The 18923-nt window shown below is 45.3% G+C and overlaps 2 protein-coding genes across 5 annotated transcripts in view; one reads left to right on the top strand and one right to left on the bottom strand.

The window, feature by feature from the left end:
* Positions 1 to 366: 366 nt before the first annotated feature.
* Positions 367 to 7803, bottom strand: mtmr7b (myotubularin related protein 7b). 2 transcript variants are annotated; one of them, XM_028976716.1, is made up of 14 exons: positions 7568 to 7803; positions 7005 to 7124; positions 5612 to 5774; positions 5343 to 5500; positions 5121 to 5249; positions 4420 to 4554; positions 4175 to 4307; positions 3664 to 3773; positions 3452 to 3577; positions 3269 to 3318; positions 2678 to 2878; positions 2367 to 2501; positions 1494 to 1620; positions 367 to 1013 (listed from the first exon to the last, which is right to left on the bottom strand). In XM_028976716.1, the coding sequence occupies exons 1-14, from the start codon at positions 7589 to 7591 to the stop codon at positions 669 to 671; spliced, it is 1956 nt and encodes a 651-aa protein (XP_028832549.1). In that variant the 5' UTR covers positions 7592 to 7803; the 3' UTR covers positions 367 to 668. The 2 variants fall into 2 exon arrangements, with proteins under 2 accessions (XP_028832549.1, XP_028832550.1); XM_028976717.1 differs by having other exon boundaries at positions 813 to 1013; positions 1457 to 1620.
* Positions 7804 to 12916: 5113 nt separating this feature from the next.
* The window catches only part of mtus1b (microtubule associated tumor suppressor 1b), a 31604-nt gene continuing 25597 nt past the window's right edge, over positions 12917 to 18923 (top strand). For 2 of the 3 annotated variants that reach the window (XM_028976862.1, XM_028976863.1), the window contains exons 1-2: positions 12917 to 13089; positions 17223 to 18917. In XM_028976862.1, the coding sequence (XP_028832695.1) occupies positions 17328 to 18917 (1590 nt within the window). In that variant the 5' untranslated portion in view covers positions 12917 to 13089; positions 17223 to 17327. Of the gene's footprint in view, positions 13090 to 13136; positions 13248 to 17222; positions 18918 to 18923 lie in introns of those variants that run through there. The other variant, XM_028976861.1, reaches the window with a different exon arrangement.

Genomic DNA, 18923 nt, shown 5'->3' with positions numbered 1-18923 from the left:
TACTTGTGCCTCTAAAACTAACACTGGCAGATAGAGCAGCACTTTTTGGATGGTAAAACCGATAAGTCCTCGTTCCTGGGTATAAAGAATAATGGGCAATGAATAAATATACAGTGACGTGGTGTGGCACAGGAGGCGGGGAAGTCTAGAGTAACATTGTTCAGGACCCAGTAAAAATACAGAGGGTGTAACACGGAGGTCATTGTAATGTATTTGTCCTTTTTGTATTTGACTAAAAAGCCTTAAATGAAGATAAATACATTTTAAAAAAAAAAGTACACAAAACCTGAGATTAAAAATGAGACAGAACAATGAAACACTTCAGGTTCAGAGCTTGTCTTAAAATAAAGTGCAATTCTTAAAAAAAAAAAAAAAAAAAAAGTCTATTTGACAACTAAAGGTAAAATATTGCACATAGAGTGCATTCCTTCAGCTGAAAGCACAGCTTCTTGTTTTTTTTGGATCATTTTGCTCATTCGGGCCCAGAACAATTAACAGTACCTAGATAGGGTTTGTGGCACTAGATGATGTGACACAGACAGGGTTTATTGTCACTTATGACTTTTGAAATGACATTTAACAGCGTGTTTTTGGTTGGGGGCGTCTAGGGCTTTTATGAATTATGCTAGCCCCCTTCCCACCCAGTTCCACTCTGCTCCCACTTATGCTCAGGCAGTGGTGTAGGCAGCCTCTTCCAGGTCAGGGTCCTTGGTGTCATCTCCACCACTGGATGACCGGCTGCTGAGGTCAGCCACACCTGACTCAAGGTCACTGCAGCCTGAAAGGTCATCGGGGTCAGTGCCCTTAGGTGGACCCAGAGGCAGAAAGAGTGGAGGTGCCTTCCCCTCTGTCCCAGGGGTGTGGTCTGCACAGATAAAGTAGTCCAGAGGGCTGTAGGCCACACCTTCCTCAGCCCTTCCTGGAGGCTGAACCTGCTGGCGTGTGAGGTCATTGGCTCTGATCATCTTCTTTGGCTCCGCCCCCATCTTCCTCCCCTTGAGAAAAGCTATTCTCTGTAAAGATATACAAACACAGGCCCCAGAACAAATAAAAAAAAAAGACAAAACTCAAGGCACATCCCTAATTACAGAAAAACGGTATTAATTACTGAACAATCTTATTTATATCACATTAGCAAATACCTCAGGAGATGCAATACTGCATATTACCATTTACTTCAAACTATTAAGGCAAAGGCTAGATAAATCTGCACGGAACACAACGTTTACTGGGTAGCCCCAAATAATGCATAAAACATTTCCAACAATGAAATGCCTCATAAGATTATAATGCAGAGCAGTGAGTGTTCAGATATGAAACCTAAAATGCTGGACTGCGTCGATCAACATTGAGTTTTGTATCAGGCCATTCACAGCATAACTAAACAAATTTGGCATTACAGGCGAATTTTGGGTGATGGGGGCCATCTGGTTGTGTGTGCGGTGGGTGTGTATGCCTTGTCTGGTGGGCGAGTGGACCGTCCCCCGCGGTACCTCCTGGTGGGTGCTCAGCTCCTCCTCCAGCTGCTGCGTCTCCTCTCTGACAGCGGACAGGCAGTCGGCTGGGGACTGACGGGCGGCCGACGCCTGGTCTAAGCGGTTGTACATAGCCTTCCAGAACCTGGAACCACAGAATACAGTAGACCCACACTTCAAACCTGATGCCGGGTGAGCGGCCTGGTCCTGAGGCAGGCCTCTTGTTCTAAGACTGGCAACATCTATCGAGGCATCTATCGCATGGACAATGCCTTTTTAAATCAACCCACAAGAGCAATTAGGAGCATTATTAGACACAATGAATTAAACCTAACCACTGGGGATGCATGTGACGGTGTGTTTGTTGGTGCTGGTCCCTAGCCTGGGAAAATGAGGAGGTTCACATCAGGAAGGGCATCCAGCGTAAACATCGTGTGTATATCACTTTTGTTCAAATTGAATAAAATATATTTGAGAAAAAAAATTGGCCAGAGAATATCAAAGCAGGCTCTATTCACACTGCACTGTATGTCCCACAGTTCGGTCGCAGTTCATAACCAATCAATCAATCAATTACACGTCAACTGACCAGCTGATCAGATTACCTTAACAAAAAAAAAAAAAAAAAAAGTGTCTTCCTTGTGACTTCCTACCAACTACAAATGTACACTATTTTACTTCACCTTCCGCCCTAGCAAAACACCCTCAAAAAGGCAACAGTACATGCAACAGTATGTATTCTACACTGAATAATGACATATTAATATAATGAAAATGCAATAAACACTGAAAATTTCACCAAACTGCCACAACCCTTAGTAAATCTAGCATTTTCCAATGACAAAAGCCACGACACAGCAGTTCCAAGAGAAGTGAGGGACAGAAACTCACTTGAAGCAGTAGGGCGTGGTCACAGGGCGCAGTACCCCCTGAGTTTGGCTGTGGTCAGCTCTGTACAGTGGGTTGGAGTACTCAGCCTGGTCCTTCCACAGATGGGGCCAGACAGAGTGGGTTCGTTCCTGAATCCTGACCACAACAGAGTCAAAAAAGACTGTCATGGATGGGAAATGTTGGTTCGATTTTAAACCCAAATAGTTTTCCCGAACTGGTCTTGCAGTCTCCTAATGTTAAGCTCAGTGATGACCACTCAGTAAAAATACTTCTTACAAACATGTATCTATTTGATCAACACTCCATCCCACCTCAGGTCTCGTCTCTCTTTCTGGCTGTTGGCCAGGAAGTTGCCGTACTGGCAGGAGTAAACGTATGTGTGGAGCTGCAGCAGGAAACGCTCATTGAACTCGAAGGCACAGGGGAACTGCTCCATCAGCTGCCACACACACTCTAGAAACTGGTCCATCACCGGGGAGATCTCCTTTGGGTCACTGTCCAGGTGGCCATATCTTATACAGAGAGAGAGAGAGAGAAACCAAAAAAAAAAAAAAAAAAAAAAAAAAAAACACATTATATGCCTACGGTCAAGGTTATTTAATTGATCTGTATTTTATACCCATCTGTTTGGAATGTATTCTCCACCATCTTGCTTTGATTTGATCTACAGATTCTAATTCTGCTCTATTCTTAAGTTTGAACATGCCTCATGTGTCCTTTATACTGAGCAAAGCACTGTCCCCACACACTGCTCGCTAAGGGTGATGGGTTAAATGCAGAGGACACATTTCATTGTGTGGCACAGTGTGCTGCAGTGTTTCACAATGACAATCACTTCACTTTCACTTATGGATTTCTCATAATAGGATGACTAGGGGGATATAGAAAAATGGCAACCAAACCTGTGAGAGAACTTGTGTCCAAATGCAACCCAGTCCTTCTCAATAAGAACCTGAGGACAGAGTAGATTCGAGTCAAGTCATAAGTGAAACAAAGAGGTGCCAATATAGGTCTCCGTGTTGCAAAATCTTTTTTAAAGCGTCCGCTATATGCCAAGCTGTTTTTCAGGCACCATAGTTCCTTACCATGAATCCTTTCAGAGTCCGATAGTAAGGATCCAGGAGAATGCTGGCCACTGAGCAGGCCTGGGCCGTCCGATCCCAACCGTCTGAACAATGGACCAGGACACTGATGCCCTCTTCAGCCACAGCCTAAACACATGCGCACATACACACACACATATACAAACATTGTCCCCCTCTGGAATCTACTAAAACAAAACTGGCTGTGGACCTACCCTTGCAATAAATACACCAGCATCCATCACGGCTTTTATGTGTTTGAGCCAACCAGAGTTCTCAAGCCCCCAGAGGAAGTCTCCCATGGAGGGCGATCTGACTTGCCCTACTGCAAGACACAAAGGCGGCATGTCACTTCCCTGCGGATGACCAGCGTATGCAGGGTTCAAATGCGCTCAAGTCATTTCTCAAGTCACGTCCTCCTACGTGTACAGTGATTTTGTGTAGATAATGTTAAACATTAATCTTTTTGCCGGCTAATCTAGAGTACTAGTTTAATATTAACGGCCATTTGGCAAAAATGACAGACGGGTAATAGGACTGAATACACTTTTAAAAACTATACTTACATAGCAAATTTAAAGGCCATCAAAGGCCACTGGGTTAACTGGGCTGTTTTTTTATCAGCTTTAATTACTTTCTATTTATAAAGAATGTTAATAAAAGGAGAGGTTGCTCTATTTCTCCATTGTGGCCTGTCAGCTGAATATCTTTGCACTGAAGCATTACCATCAATGATTTTCTGCTGGCTGTTTCGCATCACATGGATGTTTTCGATGCCGATGAACTGCAGTTTTATGTTTGTGTAGTGGTCCTCATTTTCATAACCTTTCCCAGCTGCGCGATTGGCCATTGCATTCAGCTAAGAAAAAAAAAATATCAACGGTACAATATTCTTAAAAAAAATAATAATAAATCATAAAAAATATTAAACACATAAAAAGTTAAATTAGCCTTTACTTCAGGGCTCTCACCTTTGGCCTTGTGTCCACCACATACATGAACTCACTGGCCGGGTTAGACTTCATGATGGCCTGAATCATCTGCTCATCCTCAGTCGAGCGAGCGCTGAAGCCAGACAGGGGCTGACTACTGCGGCAGATGGAGGCCTGTTTGACGGGGTTGTGTTAATTAGCTAATTGACAGTTGGGGTCCTGGCCAACCAGAACTGATTACGTTCAGTGATAAAATGACATAAATGTAAGTTACAATTTTCAAGGTGATAGTATCCACTCATCCAGGGCATCCCACTCCTTGTTAAATTGTGAAACGTTAAGCTCAACCTCTCAAAAATCAGAACTTGGGTTTCAGCAGCCATTAAAAAACACAAGTTTTGCCTAATAATGTAATTTACATTTACATTTACGGCATTTATTAGACGCCCTTATCCAGAGAGACGTACAATCAGTAGTTACAGGGACAATCTTTCCCTGGAGCAACTTAGGGTTAAGTGTCTTGCTCAGGGACACAATGCTAGTAAGTGGGATTTGAACCTTGGTCTTCTGGTTTATAGGTGAGTGTGTTACCCACTAGGCTACTACCACTTTAAATGTCTAGCTTAGTGAATGCCCTTGACCAAGTTCAACTAATTCCAATAGAATATGCTAATTCTGAATCTTGCTCTTTAAAAATGATCTCATGCAACATCATCTGTGTCCACCCATGTTCTACGTACACTGTTGTCCCGGTGGTAGTAGGATAGAACAGGGAATCTACCCCGACTCCTGAACTTGGCACTGCCCACAATAACGGATGGCGTGGCCGACTTCGGCACGTAGAGATCTGACGGATATGTGTCACACACCTGCCAAGTGGGGAAAAAGAACGTTGGTCCAAAAGTCACTTGCTGTTCTTCGTGAAAGAGGAGAGGAACTTTGGACAAACAACGCATACCCACCCTGTATTCACTGTTGGCAGCGGTGATATACCACAGGTTGCTGGGTATCCCCATACGCACGTAGTCGCCTCGGAGGTCTATGAAGCTCCAGGCTTCATCCCGCGCCTCCTTGTTAAGGTTCGGGTTGAAGGAGAAGCAAGACAGTTCTCCATATCTCTCTGGACAAGAAAATATGAAAGATTTTGCATAGATATCACACAAAAAAAACACTGATTCCTACTAACATGGTGAGCTTACTTCTGCAAAAAAATTCAAATGTCCCCTCTCACCTGGTCGCGACAGACGGGACAGCGACGCCTGGACATCGAGGCAGTCCTTCTCCTGAGGGATCAGGAGCTGGAAGACCTGAAAGTTCTTGCAGCGAATGACCAGGGGGTTTCCTGAAGGACTGACCGGGGGCCTTTCTACACTACTGACTAAACTATGAAGCACCTACAGATATGAGACAAAACATCTGTAAATTAGTTAGGAAACAGAGGTACAGAACAAACAGATCATTTCTCCTCACTCACTGCCAGTGACTGTATGTGTGCTACATTTCACAAGAAAATGTTCATAATGTTCATAATGTCCATACAATACAATAAATTAATGTAATTAATAAGTTAACATTTTAATATACACTGCTAAAAAAAAAATATCAAGGGAACACTTAAGCAACACAATGTAATTCCAAGTCAATCACACTTCTGTTAAATCAAACTGTCCAATCAGTGCTTTCACTCGTGGACAACCCACTCAAGTGGCTCAGGTAGTGCAGCTCATCCAGGATGCACATCAATACAATCAATTAATGTGGCAAGAAGGTTTGCTGCGTCTGTCAGCGTAGCATGGAAGTGCTACCAGGAGACGTGGAGGCGGCCGTAGGAGGACAACAACCCAGCAGCAGCGCTGCCAGAGTCCTGCAAAATGACCTCCAGCAGGCTATAAATGCGCATGTGTCTGCTCACACAGTCAGAAACAGGCTCCATGAGGGTGGTATGAGGGCCCGACGTCCACAGGTGGGGGTTGTGCTTACAGCCCAACACCGTGCAGCATGTTTGCCGTTTGGCAAATTCACCACCGGCGCCCTGTGCTCCTCACAGATGAAAGCAGCTTCACACTGAGCACACACTGACAGACATGACAGAGTCTGGAGACGCTGTGGAGAACGTTCTGCTGCCTGCAACATCGGTTTGGCAGTGGGTCAGTAATGGTGTGGGGTAAAGTGATAAAGTGATAAAAAATGACCCCCATTGTGCTTGCCAGAGGTAGCCTGACTGTCATTAGGTACTGAGATGAGATCCTCGGACCCTTTGGGACCATATGCTGGTGTGGTTGGCCCTGTGCTCTGTGCAGTGCTCCTCATGTTCCTCCTGTACAATTGCATCAAAGTTGGATCAGCCTGTAGTGTGTTTTTCCACTTTAAATTTTGAGTTTGACTCCAGACCTCCATGGGTTGATAAATGTTCGTGATTGTGTCCTCTGATTTTCACCATCACCCTGAGTGAGCAGTGGGCAGCCATGACAGGTGCCCGGGGGGCAGTGTGTGGGGACGGTGCTTTGCTCAGTGGCACCTTGGCGTTTTAGGATTCGAACCGGCAACCTTCTGATTACCCTTCCTTAACCGCTAGGCCACCACTGCCCCAAAAGCTGTCGATGAAGTGGACCTGAAAAACTCACCCACGTTTCCCTGCGAGCCTCCGTGTTCTCCACGAAGATGCTGTGCGTGGACGACAGATACAGAGTCCCCACGCTGCACCTCCGGGGGTTCGTCCTGTCTATCAAGCGGACATGCTCCACCTGTCAATTCAAGACAACGTCCTTCATTCAGCAAACCAGGGCAAAGAAGAGCACGAATCAGATCCAAATCGCAGGAAACGAGAGAGAAACAGAGAAATATCGTCGCGCCGCCCCTCCGTCCGTCCTCCAGACACAGAGGCCTGGCGTTTTATTATTATGGTCGCGTCAAAATGACTCGACGGTGTCAAAAACCCATTCGGTGATATTTTAATGACGTGAATCATGTTGGCGCGATTAATGATACGATCGAGCAGATTTCTGGACGCGTACCGACTGCACAATGAACGAACGACGCAACCGGGAGGTGACGATAGTGCAGCATATGCTGACGTCAAAAATATTACAGCTTGTAAAATTGCCTATTAAAAAAAAAAAAGAAACGATATCGTAAAGAAAATTAAACCGGAATTCCAGGCTAAATAGTGCAATTAGGGCGTTCTCACCTTCGGGGTTCTGATGTTCTCCATCCTCGAACAAACCAAGCAAAAATGGTGCGCGGAACAAGAACGTGCACGGTCCGATTTATGCGGCTAAATCTTTATAAAAGCACCCGGCTTCGTTCCGGATAGGCTACGCCGTCATCGGTGCGTAGCCCGCGGTCAGGTACTCCATGGTGGCCAGCTCTCCGAGCACCGAGCACCGTACTCCCCCCTCCACGCCCGGCGCACGGATAACAACAACGCGGATCCAGCGCGCAGGGGCTGGCGCATGCGCACCACGGCCCGGCCGGACGCGGGACGCGGGACGCGGGACGCGGCGAGCTGCGCGTAGTCGCGCACAGTTGGGGGATTAGTAGTGGCCTAGCGGGTGTAGATGCAGAATGCGCGTAAACCAGAAGACCACACAGACCCAGGTTCAAACCCCGAGCAAGACACGCAACCCTGAGTGTCTCCAGGGGGACTGTCCCTGTAAATACTCACCATGGATAAGGACGTCTGTTAAATGCTGTAAATGTAAATAAATAAATGTTACCAATGAAACAGCAACTGAAACGTACTATCGCGATTTAAGGGTGGTAGGTGCCTAGTGGGTAACAAACTCGCCTAAGAACCAGAAGACCAAGGTTCAAATCCCACTTACTACCATTGTGTCCCTGAGCAAGACACGTAACCCTGAGTTGCTTTACTGTCCCTGTAAATTCTGATTGTAAGTCGCTCTGGGCGTCTGATAAATGCTTTAAATGTAAGGTCGTCGGGGTTCTGGAAAGGTACCGCTAATGCACAGCAGATGGCAGCAAAAACCGAAACCATTGGCCTGGGTCTTAAATGAAGCGGAGCCGGAACCTTTAATTACACGAGCATAGAATCGACAGACGAACCACTTGATTAAAGCAACATAAAGAATATAGTGTCGGGAAGCGAGTTCGAACCCAGCACCGCCACCCGCACGTAGTTTGTCGCGGCACGGCCCTGGGACACACCCAGTATTGGCCGGTGTGACGTCACGTTTTTTTTTTTTTTTTTTTTTTTTTGCTCAGGTGTATCAGATTTCAAAAAGATGCCCGCAGCCTCCTCACGTTGCCGTGTAGTTTTACCTGGTGACTTGGTGAGTGATCAGTATGCGATGTTTACAATTATACCAAACAGCAATGCACAAAGGAGCTAAAAATAGTAAGTAGTTATTATCGGTCTTCAATATTTACATACGCTTCTCATGTGCGGGTATTTAGGCTAAACTTATACTGCAATTGCTTTTTCTTCTTTGAAATATTCTGTGGACAAATGCAGAGTGTACGTTTAAACACTGTCCTGCACCATTTAAAACAATTAAATTCACCATTTAACAATACTTCACTGCACATTGCGTTTGTGTGGTGAAGTAATCCGTTCTTCTTGTTTCTATTATTTCTGCTGCTATTGAAAGGTGGAGTGATGCTTGGCCCTCCATCTTATTACAGGCTGATGTGGGGGTCTTTTTTAATTACTGCCTGGCAGGCCAGCACAGGGCTTAAAGCGTGACGCTCTTGTCATGATGCTGAGCTCTACCACACTTCCTTTTACGTAACGCAGAGTCCCTCTTTGAATGAAAATTGTGTTGTCAAGCTCTGCAGGTCGCTGCAGCGCCGGGCTGTTGGGTAAGCGCCTCCACGGTCGCGTTTTGCCGCGACTGAGGCTGCGTGGGCGTCGTGTTTCCATGGTTGCTGCCTTGGCGACTTCTCTGCTTGGCACCAGAGGAGTGGCTGAAGAAAGAAAGAGGCCGAGAACCACACCTCACCCTGATCTGGAAGCCCATGGTGGACTTTGAATGGGATTGGTCCAGTGTGATGGTGATGGTGCTAGAAATAGAAATGTGAACAGTGGAAGGTGAGGTAGTGAGCGGGCGGGTTTTTTTTTTCCTGCGTGCCGCCATACAGAATGTCTTTTGGCGGAACGGTAACGCTTCTTTAAAACATGAGCATGAAATTCACCGGAAGGTAAAGGTTTCATTGCAAGTTCACGTCACAAAGGAAGTGTTTTAAAGTGTGTGTGTGTGGCTTTGCCCCCACTGATGGTCACCGGACCCCTTTGCTGTCAGGTGCAGGGGCACTTGGAGTGTCGCTGGAGTTATGTTAGGTCGGGACCTTTATAACCCTTATTGTTGATCTTTTTTTTAAGGGTTTGGGGGGACTACCACATTAATGGGATTGTTACATACTTCAGTGTCACCTTTACAGACACACAAGAAGGGTACTAATTGTGTTCATTGTAGCTGTTGTCCTTCAAATCCAGTTGTCTGTATGTCTGTAATTCATCCTCTCACGTTGTAGCCCTGTGTATTTTATTATCTGGCCGCTCAGCCTCTGCTAAGGATAGTAGTATGCAATAAAGATGTCAAATGTAGCTGAACTGGAATACTAACCTATACAGCCATGTTGACCCTTTCCGGGCCTATCTAAAGGCCAGCACTATTTATACCCTTTAAAAGTGTCTTCCTCTCCCAATGTGGACCGTAGCTCAAAATACACTGGTTATCTATCCACGTTGCTGGCTAGATATGTTTGTCTTTTCCTATTTTAAAATAAAACTCTTATCCAGCACTCCAGGCTGCATGCGCATTGGTCTCTCTGGCAGCTCATCATGAACGCCTGAGTCACTACCGAGAGGTCGCCCGCTCGTCCGCGCCGCTGCTCGGTGATAGCAGGGCCGGAGGAAGCTCATCAGTATTCAGGGTGCAGCAGTGGCCCGAAAGCAGCGTCTCCACTGGAGGAAGAATGCTTCCGGTTTCTACCAGTGGAGCAGTGGAGTAGTGGAGTTTGTCTTTTAGTAGATTTTTTTTTTTTTTTTTTTAACATTAGGCCTGCTTGTTTGTGGATCCGTCTTCAGTGCTCATGTGCTTGTGCTGCAGTGTAGTGGGAACAGGCCTAAAAAAATTTTTCCTAGTGTTTAATTGGCTTTAATCCTTTGGGGTTTGTGCTGATCTTGTGATATGGCAGTTTTCGCTGAATACAATAGTCTGCAAAACTGCATCTGAGAAAATGCCATTCTTGCTCTAATGTGTTCTGCACAGAGTAAAACTGGGATTCGGTATTAAACTCTTCCATGCATTCACATATAAGAAACAGATCCTAGTCCCATCAGAAACCTTCATTTAAGTGTCTCTGTATGTCCTAAGACCAGCTTTCTAAACCAGCTGCCTCAAACCAAACCCTTATAGGACCAGTGTGTGGATCTGAATATGCTGGCATTTCCCATAATCCCATGGGGAGAGCAAATTCCAATCCCTTTTGTGTGTACTGAGGTGGAAAAGTTCCGGAGTGGTCAGTTTCAACCTGCATGTGCGTTTGCCAGGGCCCATTAACAGGCATGTGACTTGAGGTAAGGGTCACATACTTAATGCCACGTCTATTGTGACCATGTTCAATCAAATTTGTGGTTTTTATTCTGCATGTCAGGTTCATTTTGAACATTCTCCCATGGTGGGGCAGGTATATGTCAGTTTTTTTTTTTTTTTTCGGATTAGCTTTGCTCATATCCATCTGTGTGTTTAGGAACATGTGGAAGTCTGCCTGGCCCCCTCTTTATTTACTCTACCCAGCCAGTTCCAGCAGTGTTTGTTTGGGAGGGTATTTATGTACGGGCACATTTGTGCACGTCAAAGGAGAGCTGAAAACATACAGACACACACACACACACACACACACACACACATATATATTTTATAGACACATGCTATCCCTACACCATTTTAAAAAAATACTTGATTTGATTTATCTACTTTTCAAGATAAAAATTACCATATAGAAGTTGGTCATGTTCAGGTGTTTTATAAGATGAGTGTGTTTTTACATATTAATTCAACATACAAGTGCACTGGACGACTAGAATACATCAGGCATGAGTGTTCTCTGTTAATGATTTAATGTGTACTAATGAAAGGTCAGAAGCTGTGATGTGGCCTGAGGACTTTTGCAATGTAAATGTTTTGCTCTCAAGCTGCACTGGAACCAGCTATGTGTTGGAATGGGATCAGTGGCATTTGTTCCTGTCATTGTAATTGTCATTTGGCTCAACTTTGTATTTCCGTACTAGTGACAGGGCACACTGCTCAGTGGGTGGTCAGCCACCGTGTGTGTGTGTGTGTGTGTGTGTGTGTGTGCGCCCTTGATGAGCTTGACGTGGATGGGTGGACTGCCGTTTCCTTTTTGCAAACATCATGATGGGCTATAATCAGATTCTGCACGGGGCCTTTAGGTTCGGAAGAATATTTTAATGTTGTTGGGTTCCTTATAAACCTAAAATGGCTGATCTTGTTGTGTATACAGCTTTCCCAGCTGTATCCTCCATACACAACACACCCCAGATGGTCCAAGTTTGTAATATATTAAGCTTAGTCTCTTGTGGCTAAGGCAAACATTTTTTGAGTCAATAGTCAAAAGTACTTGGTGACGTTTTTTTTTTAGTATAGATAGTATAAATGGATTTGAGTCCTAAAACAAGTCATATAATTAAGCCAAACTGAATTAATTAACTCCCACCTGGATCACTGACCCCAGAAGTGATCTGCCTGTGTTTTGTCATGTTTTTGTTATAAGCACTTTGATATTTTATTTTATACTGAATGAATTAGAGCTGCAGAACAACCCACCACTCCAAGGTTCTTTACTAGGTTCTTCACTTTTGGAATATTGGAGTATGACTTAATTTTTTTTAAGGACAATTAATTTCAGCATCTGGGAATTTGTTGTTGTAAACCTCTTTTTGATAGTATTTTCTGTATGTCTGCTTGGTCAGATGCATATAAAAGACTATTGAAGTGATTTATGTGAATAGTGTCACTGCTTCAACAGTGAAATCTGATGAGGTTTGGAGATGTCACACACACACACACACACACACACACACACACACACACACCCCAATACACACACATACAGACACAGACATAAACAGTCCAGTGAACTTAGAACCCTCCCCTTCAGATTCAGACCTTGAACTGCAGGCCTCTCACTGTATGTGGGTGGGTGTGGTGAGTGTGTGTGTGTGTGTGTGTGTGTGTGTGCGTGTTTGTCTATCTGAGAGGCATATTGAGTTTATTGCTTGTTTCGCTCTTTCTGTTGGCACGTTGTGCTTTTGGTGAAGAAGAGCAGATTAATACATTTTACTGCTGCTCTCTACATCTCTCTCTCTCTCTCTCTCTTCCCCCAATCAGTCACACACACACACACACACACACACACAACCCTGCCTGTGGTTGCTGCAGTACACTTTAGCTGCCTCATTGAGTGTTAATCTTTAGTGCTGGTCAGACTGGGACTGCCCCCCAACTCTCCCCTCCTACCCTCCCTCCCTCCTTCAGTTCTGTGTGTGGCACTAAGGAGATCAGGCAGCAGGGGCGTCTCAGGTTCAGGAACAGGATCGTTCTCTCTCTCTCTCTCTCTCTCTCTGTGTGTGTGTGGCATGTGCACCATGGATGTAATGTGTTCGGTAGTGTGTGTTGGATAACGTGTGGACATTCGGTGACTCGTGGCAGAGAACCTGGATAGCAGGTAAGCTACAACAGGCTGCGACCTGGATAAGAAAAAGTTCCAAACGAATTGAACGCGAGACGCGTCGTCCTCCAGCTGGACGGGAGACCATTGCAGATGCTGTTGGTCCAACTTGTGTAACTTGTACTGACGCGGCGAGCCTGCTTTCTTCCAAATCTGTGAGTGGATACTGAGAAAATGTGCGAATGAGCTTCGGTTGGTTACTTTTTTTTTTTTGGTTGTGAAATGTTGGAATTGATCGGACTAGGAGCGTCTTAATGCAGCATTTGGCTGTCGGCCGTTTATGGTCAAGCTCTCGACTTGATCGGCAGCGTGTTGCGTAACCGCGTTTCGATCCGCGTCCTGCGCTCGGTTCGACTGCGCCGGGTAATTACGCCGATCGCCCCGCTTGTTTGCGTGCGTCACGGAGGCGCAGCGTGCGGCGTAAACACGCGGGAGCGATGCGGCTGCAGAACGCGGCATTCCCGCTGTTGCCAGGTCGCGGCGAGGACGAAGCGGACTTGTGATGAAACACTGACAGAAAATGTCTCCGTTCCGTGTTAACTGTGTTGATGTGACTACGTCCACATTTAAAACTCTTACTGAAATCGAAAATATTTTTTTCTGACTTAGAATTGGCTAGTAGCCTAGTGTGCAACACACTCGCCTATGAACCAGAAGACCCAGGTTCAAATTCCTTTTACTACCATTGTGTCCGAGCAAGACACTTAACCCCGAGTGTCTCCAGGGGGGGACTGTCCCTGTAACTACTGATTGTAAGTCGCTCTGGATAAGGGCGTGTGATAAATGCTGTAAACGTAAATGTACTGCACTTCCACAGAATTGTTCCTACCTCGGTAATTCATGTCTGGTACAGGAATGCTTTTCTCTCTGTAGCATTTTTACTTTAATATGATTTCGAGATTATATACATTGTGCCCATAATTGTATTCACACACTGATTTTGTTGCCGCACTGTATCCGTTTTCGGGTGAAAACCCGTACCTTGGCAACCCTGGCCGTCCGTCCTTCTACAACCTCCCCACAGTGAGTTTTTGCAGGCAGGGTTCCCCCAAATTCCCCCCAGCTACTGGTGATGGTGGTGAAAAGCTCATAATGTCCCCTCCACTTGCATTGCTGAATGACATGGCTCCTAGTTTGTGGTATATTGTGTCTGTGTACTGTGCGGTGTGGGCCGTACATCTGCATCATGTTGCATTGAGAGCCTTTGCATGCACTGGTGGACTAAGGACACACGACTATACTGTTTAGTTTTTCTTAAGCAGTGCCACTAGTATGAAGTAATGATTGCATATCGTGTATTACTCATTAACCAGACCTCGAGGATGGCTTGTTACTTAGAACGAGGAATCAGTTTCTTAAGAATATTGCTGTGCAGGGCAAGCCCAGTGGCATGTGTTAAAACAACGACGACCCCTGACCGCATGTCCATCATGATAAACAGTTCTTTGCAGTGGCCTTGGAATTACATGTAAAGATTTATATGGTGGCCATAAAGTTCCATAGTGTTTTGTGTCAGACCACAGATCTGATAAGAGCCAGTGGTTGGTGGCCTGCTGTGTTCTGTAAGCAAGATTACAGGCATGAAGAGGCCTGAACCATTTACAGTACCCGTTACAAACCCTTATGCAGATTCCTTTCAGGTGTACTTTTCTCTGTGGTTTAATAATATATATTTTTTGCTGTGTAATGAGAACATTTGTTGTCTAGTTTTCTACTTGCCTGTTCATGTGAATTGCGTGTTCTGTACCTGTGTGGCCTGCAGTTGCACGTCTCGGGTTAACCTGTGGTTTCCCTGGAATGTGATCTGATTGCTGATTGATGTTCATTTTGGTGATTTGGGATAATTAATTTGTGTGTGTTGTGCAGTTCATAAAATGCACCGAATTAAGTGAATTATTCCTTTTGTGGGGAAATATTCTGATAAAACATATGGATTAAAGTAAAATGGACCTGCAGGAAAAATGGGGTCGTTCTTGCAGACCTTCTCCCCAGTAGACCAGGAGCTCGTCAATGCTTTTAATGACCTGCTCATGTGTTCATCTCAGTGTCCCGTTCAGCATGAGGGTTGCCAGTGCTCCTGACTGACCCTGACATGAGCTAAATCGCCGTCCAACGCATCGTTGGCAGCGGCCTCAGGCCGATGGTCTGCTAATCCCCAGCAATGCAGCACCATTCCTCTGGTAATATTCGCTGACGAGAGAGAGAGAGAGAGAGGAACAGGAACATGGTGACGCGAGAAACCGAGGAGGAGCAAATGCATTTAAATAAATCCACTACATTCACCCATAAATTAGTTTAGCCCTTCCGCTGTCCCTATACCTTCACTTAAGTAAACATTCTCCCAATAAAGTGGAATATTTTTTACTAGAAGAAGAATATATTCTATTTTAGCTCAGGTGGCGAGGTGAAAAAGATTGTATGGGTTTTGTAATGAAATGGTCCAAGGGAAACTTGTCCCCTTTGTTCCTTAACAAGTCTAAGAATCATAGACCACAGCCCTCATAGAGGAGTGACCCCTTACCTCACCTCTAAAATGAAGATATTAAGTATATGATTCGATACATTTTTCCAGACTTGGTCCCTAATAGTGATGTTCTGTTGTCTCCGCTCTGACTACACTTCAGTTCCAAGCGTCTTAGCCTTTATCTCTTGTGACATGCTCACATTAAAGTGTGCTTGGACTCTTCCTTTCCATCCTAACCATCACTGAGTGTGCCGGTTTAACAGGCTAGCCCAGAGGGGAAAAGGATGGTGATCCTAACGAGGATGGATGCCACTGCCTTCGTTTAGGACGTGGAATTCCATGCTTGTCTTATCGCCACACAGAGAAAACTCGTGCAGTCAATGATTCCTTGAACCCATGTAATAGACCATGCAGGTGCATGCGATTGAGTTATCTTTTCTTTGAGTTCCTGTTGCTTTTGTTTCCATTTTCTCTGCAAATATTCATATTTTATAATTCGGCAAGAAAAATAGTCATATAAGACGACAATAAAGAATTCCCAAGTGGAGTCTGTAGTTAGGCCACACGCTCCCTCACTCACTCTGTCTCCACAGTTGGTGTTTCTCTCATCCAATTTTTATGACCCCTCTGCATCCTTGATGAGCGCTATGGTTCAGCCTGACCCGTCCGCTTCACCTCAAGGTGCCGAGTTCGATACGTGGGATAGAGTTTCGGCCTCGGTTACATGAACGGTAGTGTTCGAATGCACCTGTACAGAGCTACTTTAGATTGCATGAAGTCGAGCCAGCGGACTTAACACGAACATTAGCCAGGCGAGTCTTCACAAAGGCTGTGGGTATTGTTACAGAAGCCTGTTGTCTAGGGATGCTGGTATCATCTGAAGGAGTTCCTTTTTCCTCTAAGGGATGCAAGAACAATCCCGCTGTCAGACCTGCACTGCCCGTCTGTTGCTGGCCTTGTGTGGGAGTACAAGGCCTCTTTTGAGACTTGGATTGTCGCAGTGACCGTTTAGGGAAGAATGCCCTGAATTTTGAAAAGAAAAGCTCTGGGTCTTTATTTAGCCTTTCCGTGACCCAAATTAACACGGTTCTTACTGACAACTCAACTCAACATATCTCCATCATGGTAGACTCTGTGGATGCTGGCTTTCTTCCACTTTCTTCAAAGCCAGTTAGTTAGTCACTGAATCAAGACGAGCCTTGTTTTTTCCCTCTGGCAGTTAATGTAAATTAATTCATCCTTTCACTTATAAATCAACTTTTTTTCTTTACTGTTGATTCTCGGATGCAAAAGGTGGAAAGCATAGTGAGACATAGTTTAGTTCAGGAATGTAGCCCTTAGACCTCATTATATTCAAATACTAAAAATGTTCTATCCAGAATGTCATTTTATGGAAATACAAGAAGGAATTACTGCTTTCTGAAACAACAAATTACTTTTAATCAACAGTTTATTAAACTGCTTTTTAATGGCCCTCGGGGTTCTGTAGTGAGGATCTGTTCTGCTTCTCTCATCAGGAATGCAGCATTCTGCTTGCAGCAACCACTTTAGCCACTGGAGGTCAGCAGTGACCTCTCGCTTGTACCCCATCCATGAATGTGTTCAAAGAACACTATGTGCAAACAAAGTTTTTGACTTTTTTTTTTTTTTTCCCTCTATTTTGCAGATGCTTTTTCATGACCTGTGGAACACCTTCACCTAGAAGAATAAGGGGGCTGGCAATGCATGTATTGTGTGATTTCAGACAAAATTTCACCAAACGCGCACTAGTATGAGTATGTGTCAGCCCATTGAGAAGAGTCCTGCCAAGGGCAAGAAGGGCAGCCTAGTGGAACCCCAGAATTCCATTACACTTTCCCTGCCCAGTGAGGACCCAAATGGCAATGCCTTTCCCAAGTCAGCCTTCTCATCCGCTTCATCCCCTTTCAGCCAAGGTGGATCTTCTCCAGACTCTTTGGACAGCACCAGCAGCGTCAGCAGTGACCATGTGAACAGCTCTATGGAGGATGATGTAATTGGAGGCAAAATGAAAATGGGTTCTGAAGTAGAATCCAGTGACAGTGGGACCATAATACCCTACGCAGTTATGACACATGATTGGTCTGGGTCCAATGACAACTCAATGTCTATCTACCTTGATGCGCCCACTAATGATGGTAGTTGGAAAGACCTCTCTGAGGTATTCCAGCAGTGTGACAATGACAGTGGTGTTCCTGACAACCACAATGAAATGCCTTATGGAAGACGGGTCTCTGAAGACTCGCCAGACTCTGCAGCCACCGAAGCTCTAATGTGCTCATCCCCTGAGAATGAGTTTGATGACGATGACTTGTTTCTGTCCGTGAGTTCCAGAGAAATTGTGATGGAAAGAAACAGCTTCAGCCTCAAAAAAACTGTTTGGGCCACTCATTGCCCTTCTGAGCATTCTTCAGCACTCTCAGAGGTGAAGGTTCTAATAGAGGATCCAAACCAGCCCGTTTTCTCCAACAGCCCTGAAAACCTGGTTCATGCTGGAGAACCGGAAGACACTGTAGAAATATTAACTGAGATCTGTCTACTAGATTTGCCTAAGAAAGAAGAGAAAGAGCTGAAAACTGAGGCACCAAATGGAGTTCCCCGATCAAGTAATTCCGAGGGAAGAATTTCAGTGGGTGGGGCACCAAACTGTAAGCCTCAGACCTTAACAAGAGTAGAAGAATCTTCACAGGTCCTTTCATTTCCATCAAAGGAATCACCTTCTGAGACCCAACATCTGCCACCTCCGGTGTCTTCAGCGCAAAAGAAAAACGATCAACCGACCGGTAGGACTGCAGTTTCTGTGGTAACAAAGCCCGGAAAAAATGGCCTGAAGACGTTCCCAAAGATGGATCTGAAGAATGTCAAATCTAAGATTGTGTCCAGGCCTACACCTGCCCCAGGAAAGTCCAGTCTCACCCAGGCAAAGATCAGAGCTGCCCATTCACGCCCCAGCAATGCCAAAAAGTTATCCACAGCAACCCATGAGCCTGCCCAGAACCAGCAAGGCGATGGAAGCAATGGAAAAAGTTCAACCACTCCTACGAAAGCGTCCGGGTCGAAACCACATGTGAGCCGAACGGCTGACCCCAAGCCCAAAGCCCCGGTTAAGGGGGCGAAAAAGACCTCGAGTGCTGGTGTTTGCTCCGAATTAAATTCCATTGGTGACCATAAAAAGCAGGCCATTGTAGAGGAGCCCGGATGTGCCTCGGAGGATCGGCAAGAGAAGAAAGTCGAAGGTCTCAAAGCGGCTCCCGCCTCTGCCCCAAATAACGATTGTGAGGCGCTCGCAGCAGCAAGTGCTGTGGAGAAGCAGACCGGCGAGAAACCAAAGAGCAGCAAAAAGGTAATT

This window comes from Denticeps clupeoides, chromosome 4 (genome assembly GCF_900700375.1).
Source record: "Denticeps clupeoides chromosome 4, fDenClu1.1, whole genome shotgun sequence".
NCBI classification, from domain to species: Eukaryota; Metazoa; Chordata; class Actinopteri; order Clupeiformes; family Denticipitidae; genus Denticeps; species Denticeps clupeoides.
This window is presented reverse-complemented; position numbering and strand designations above follow the sequence as displayed.

Coding starts and splice junctions, on each gene's coding strand:
- mtmr7b (XM_028976716.1), bottom strand. CDS start 7,591: ATGGAGAACATCAGAACCCCGAAG. Junction 7,125..7,567: donor AGAACATCAGAACCCCGAAG/GTGAGAACGCCC, acceptor TTGAATTGACAG/GTGGAGCATGTCCGCTTGAT. Junction 2,502..2,677: donor AAAGAGAGACGAGACCTGAG/GTGGGATGGAGT, acceptor TGTTGTGGTCAG/GATTCAGGAACGAACCCACT.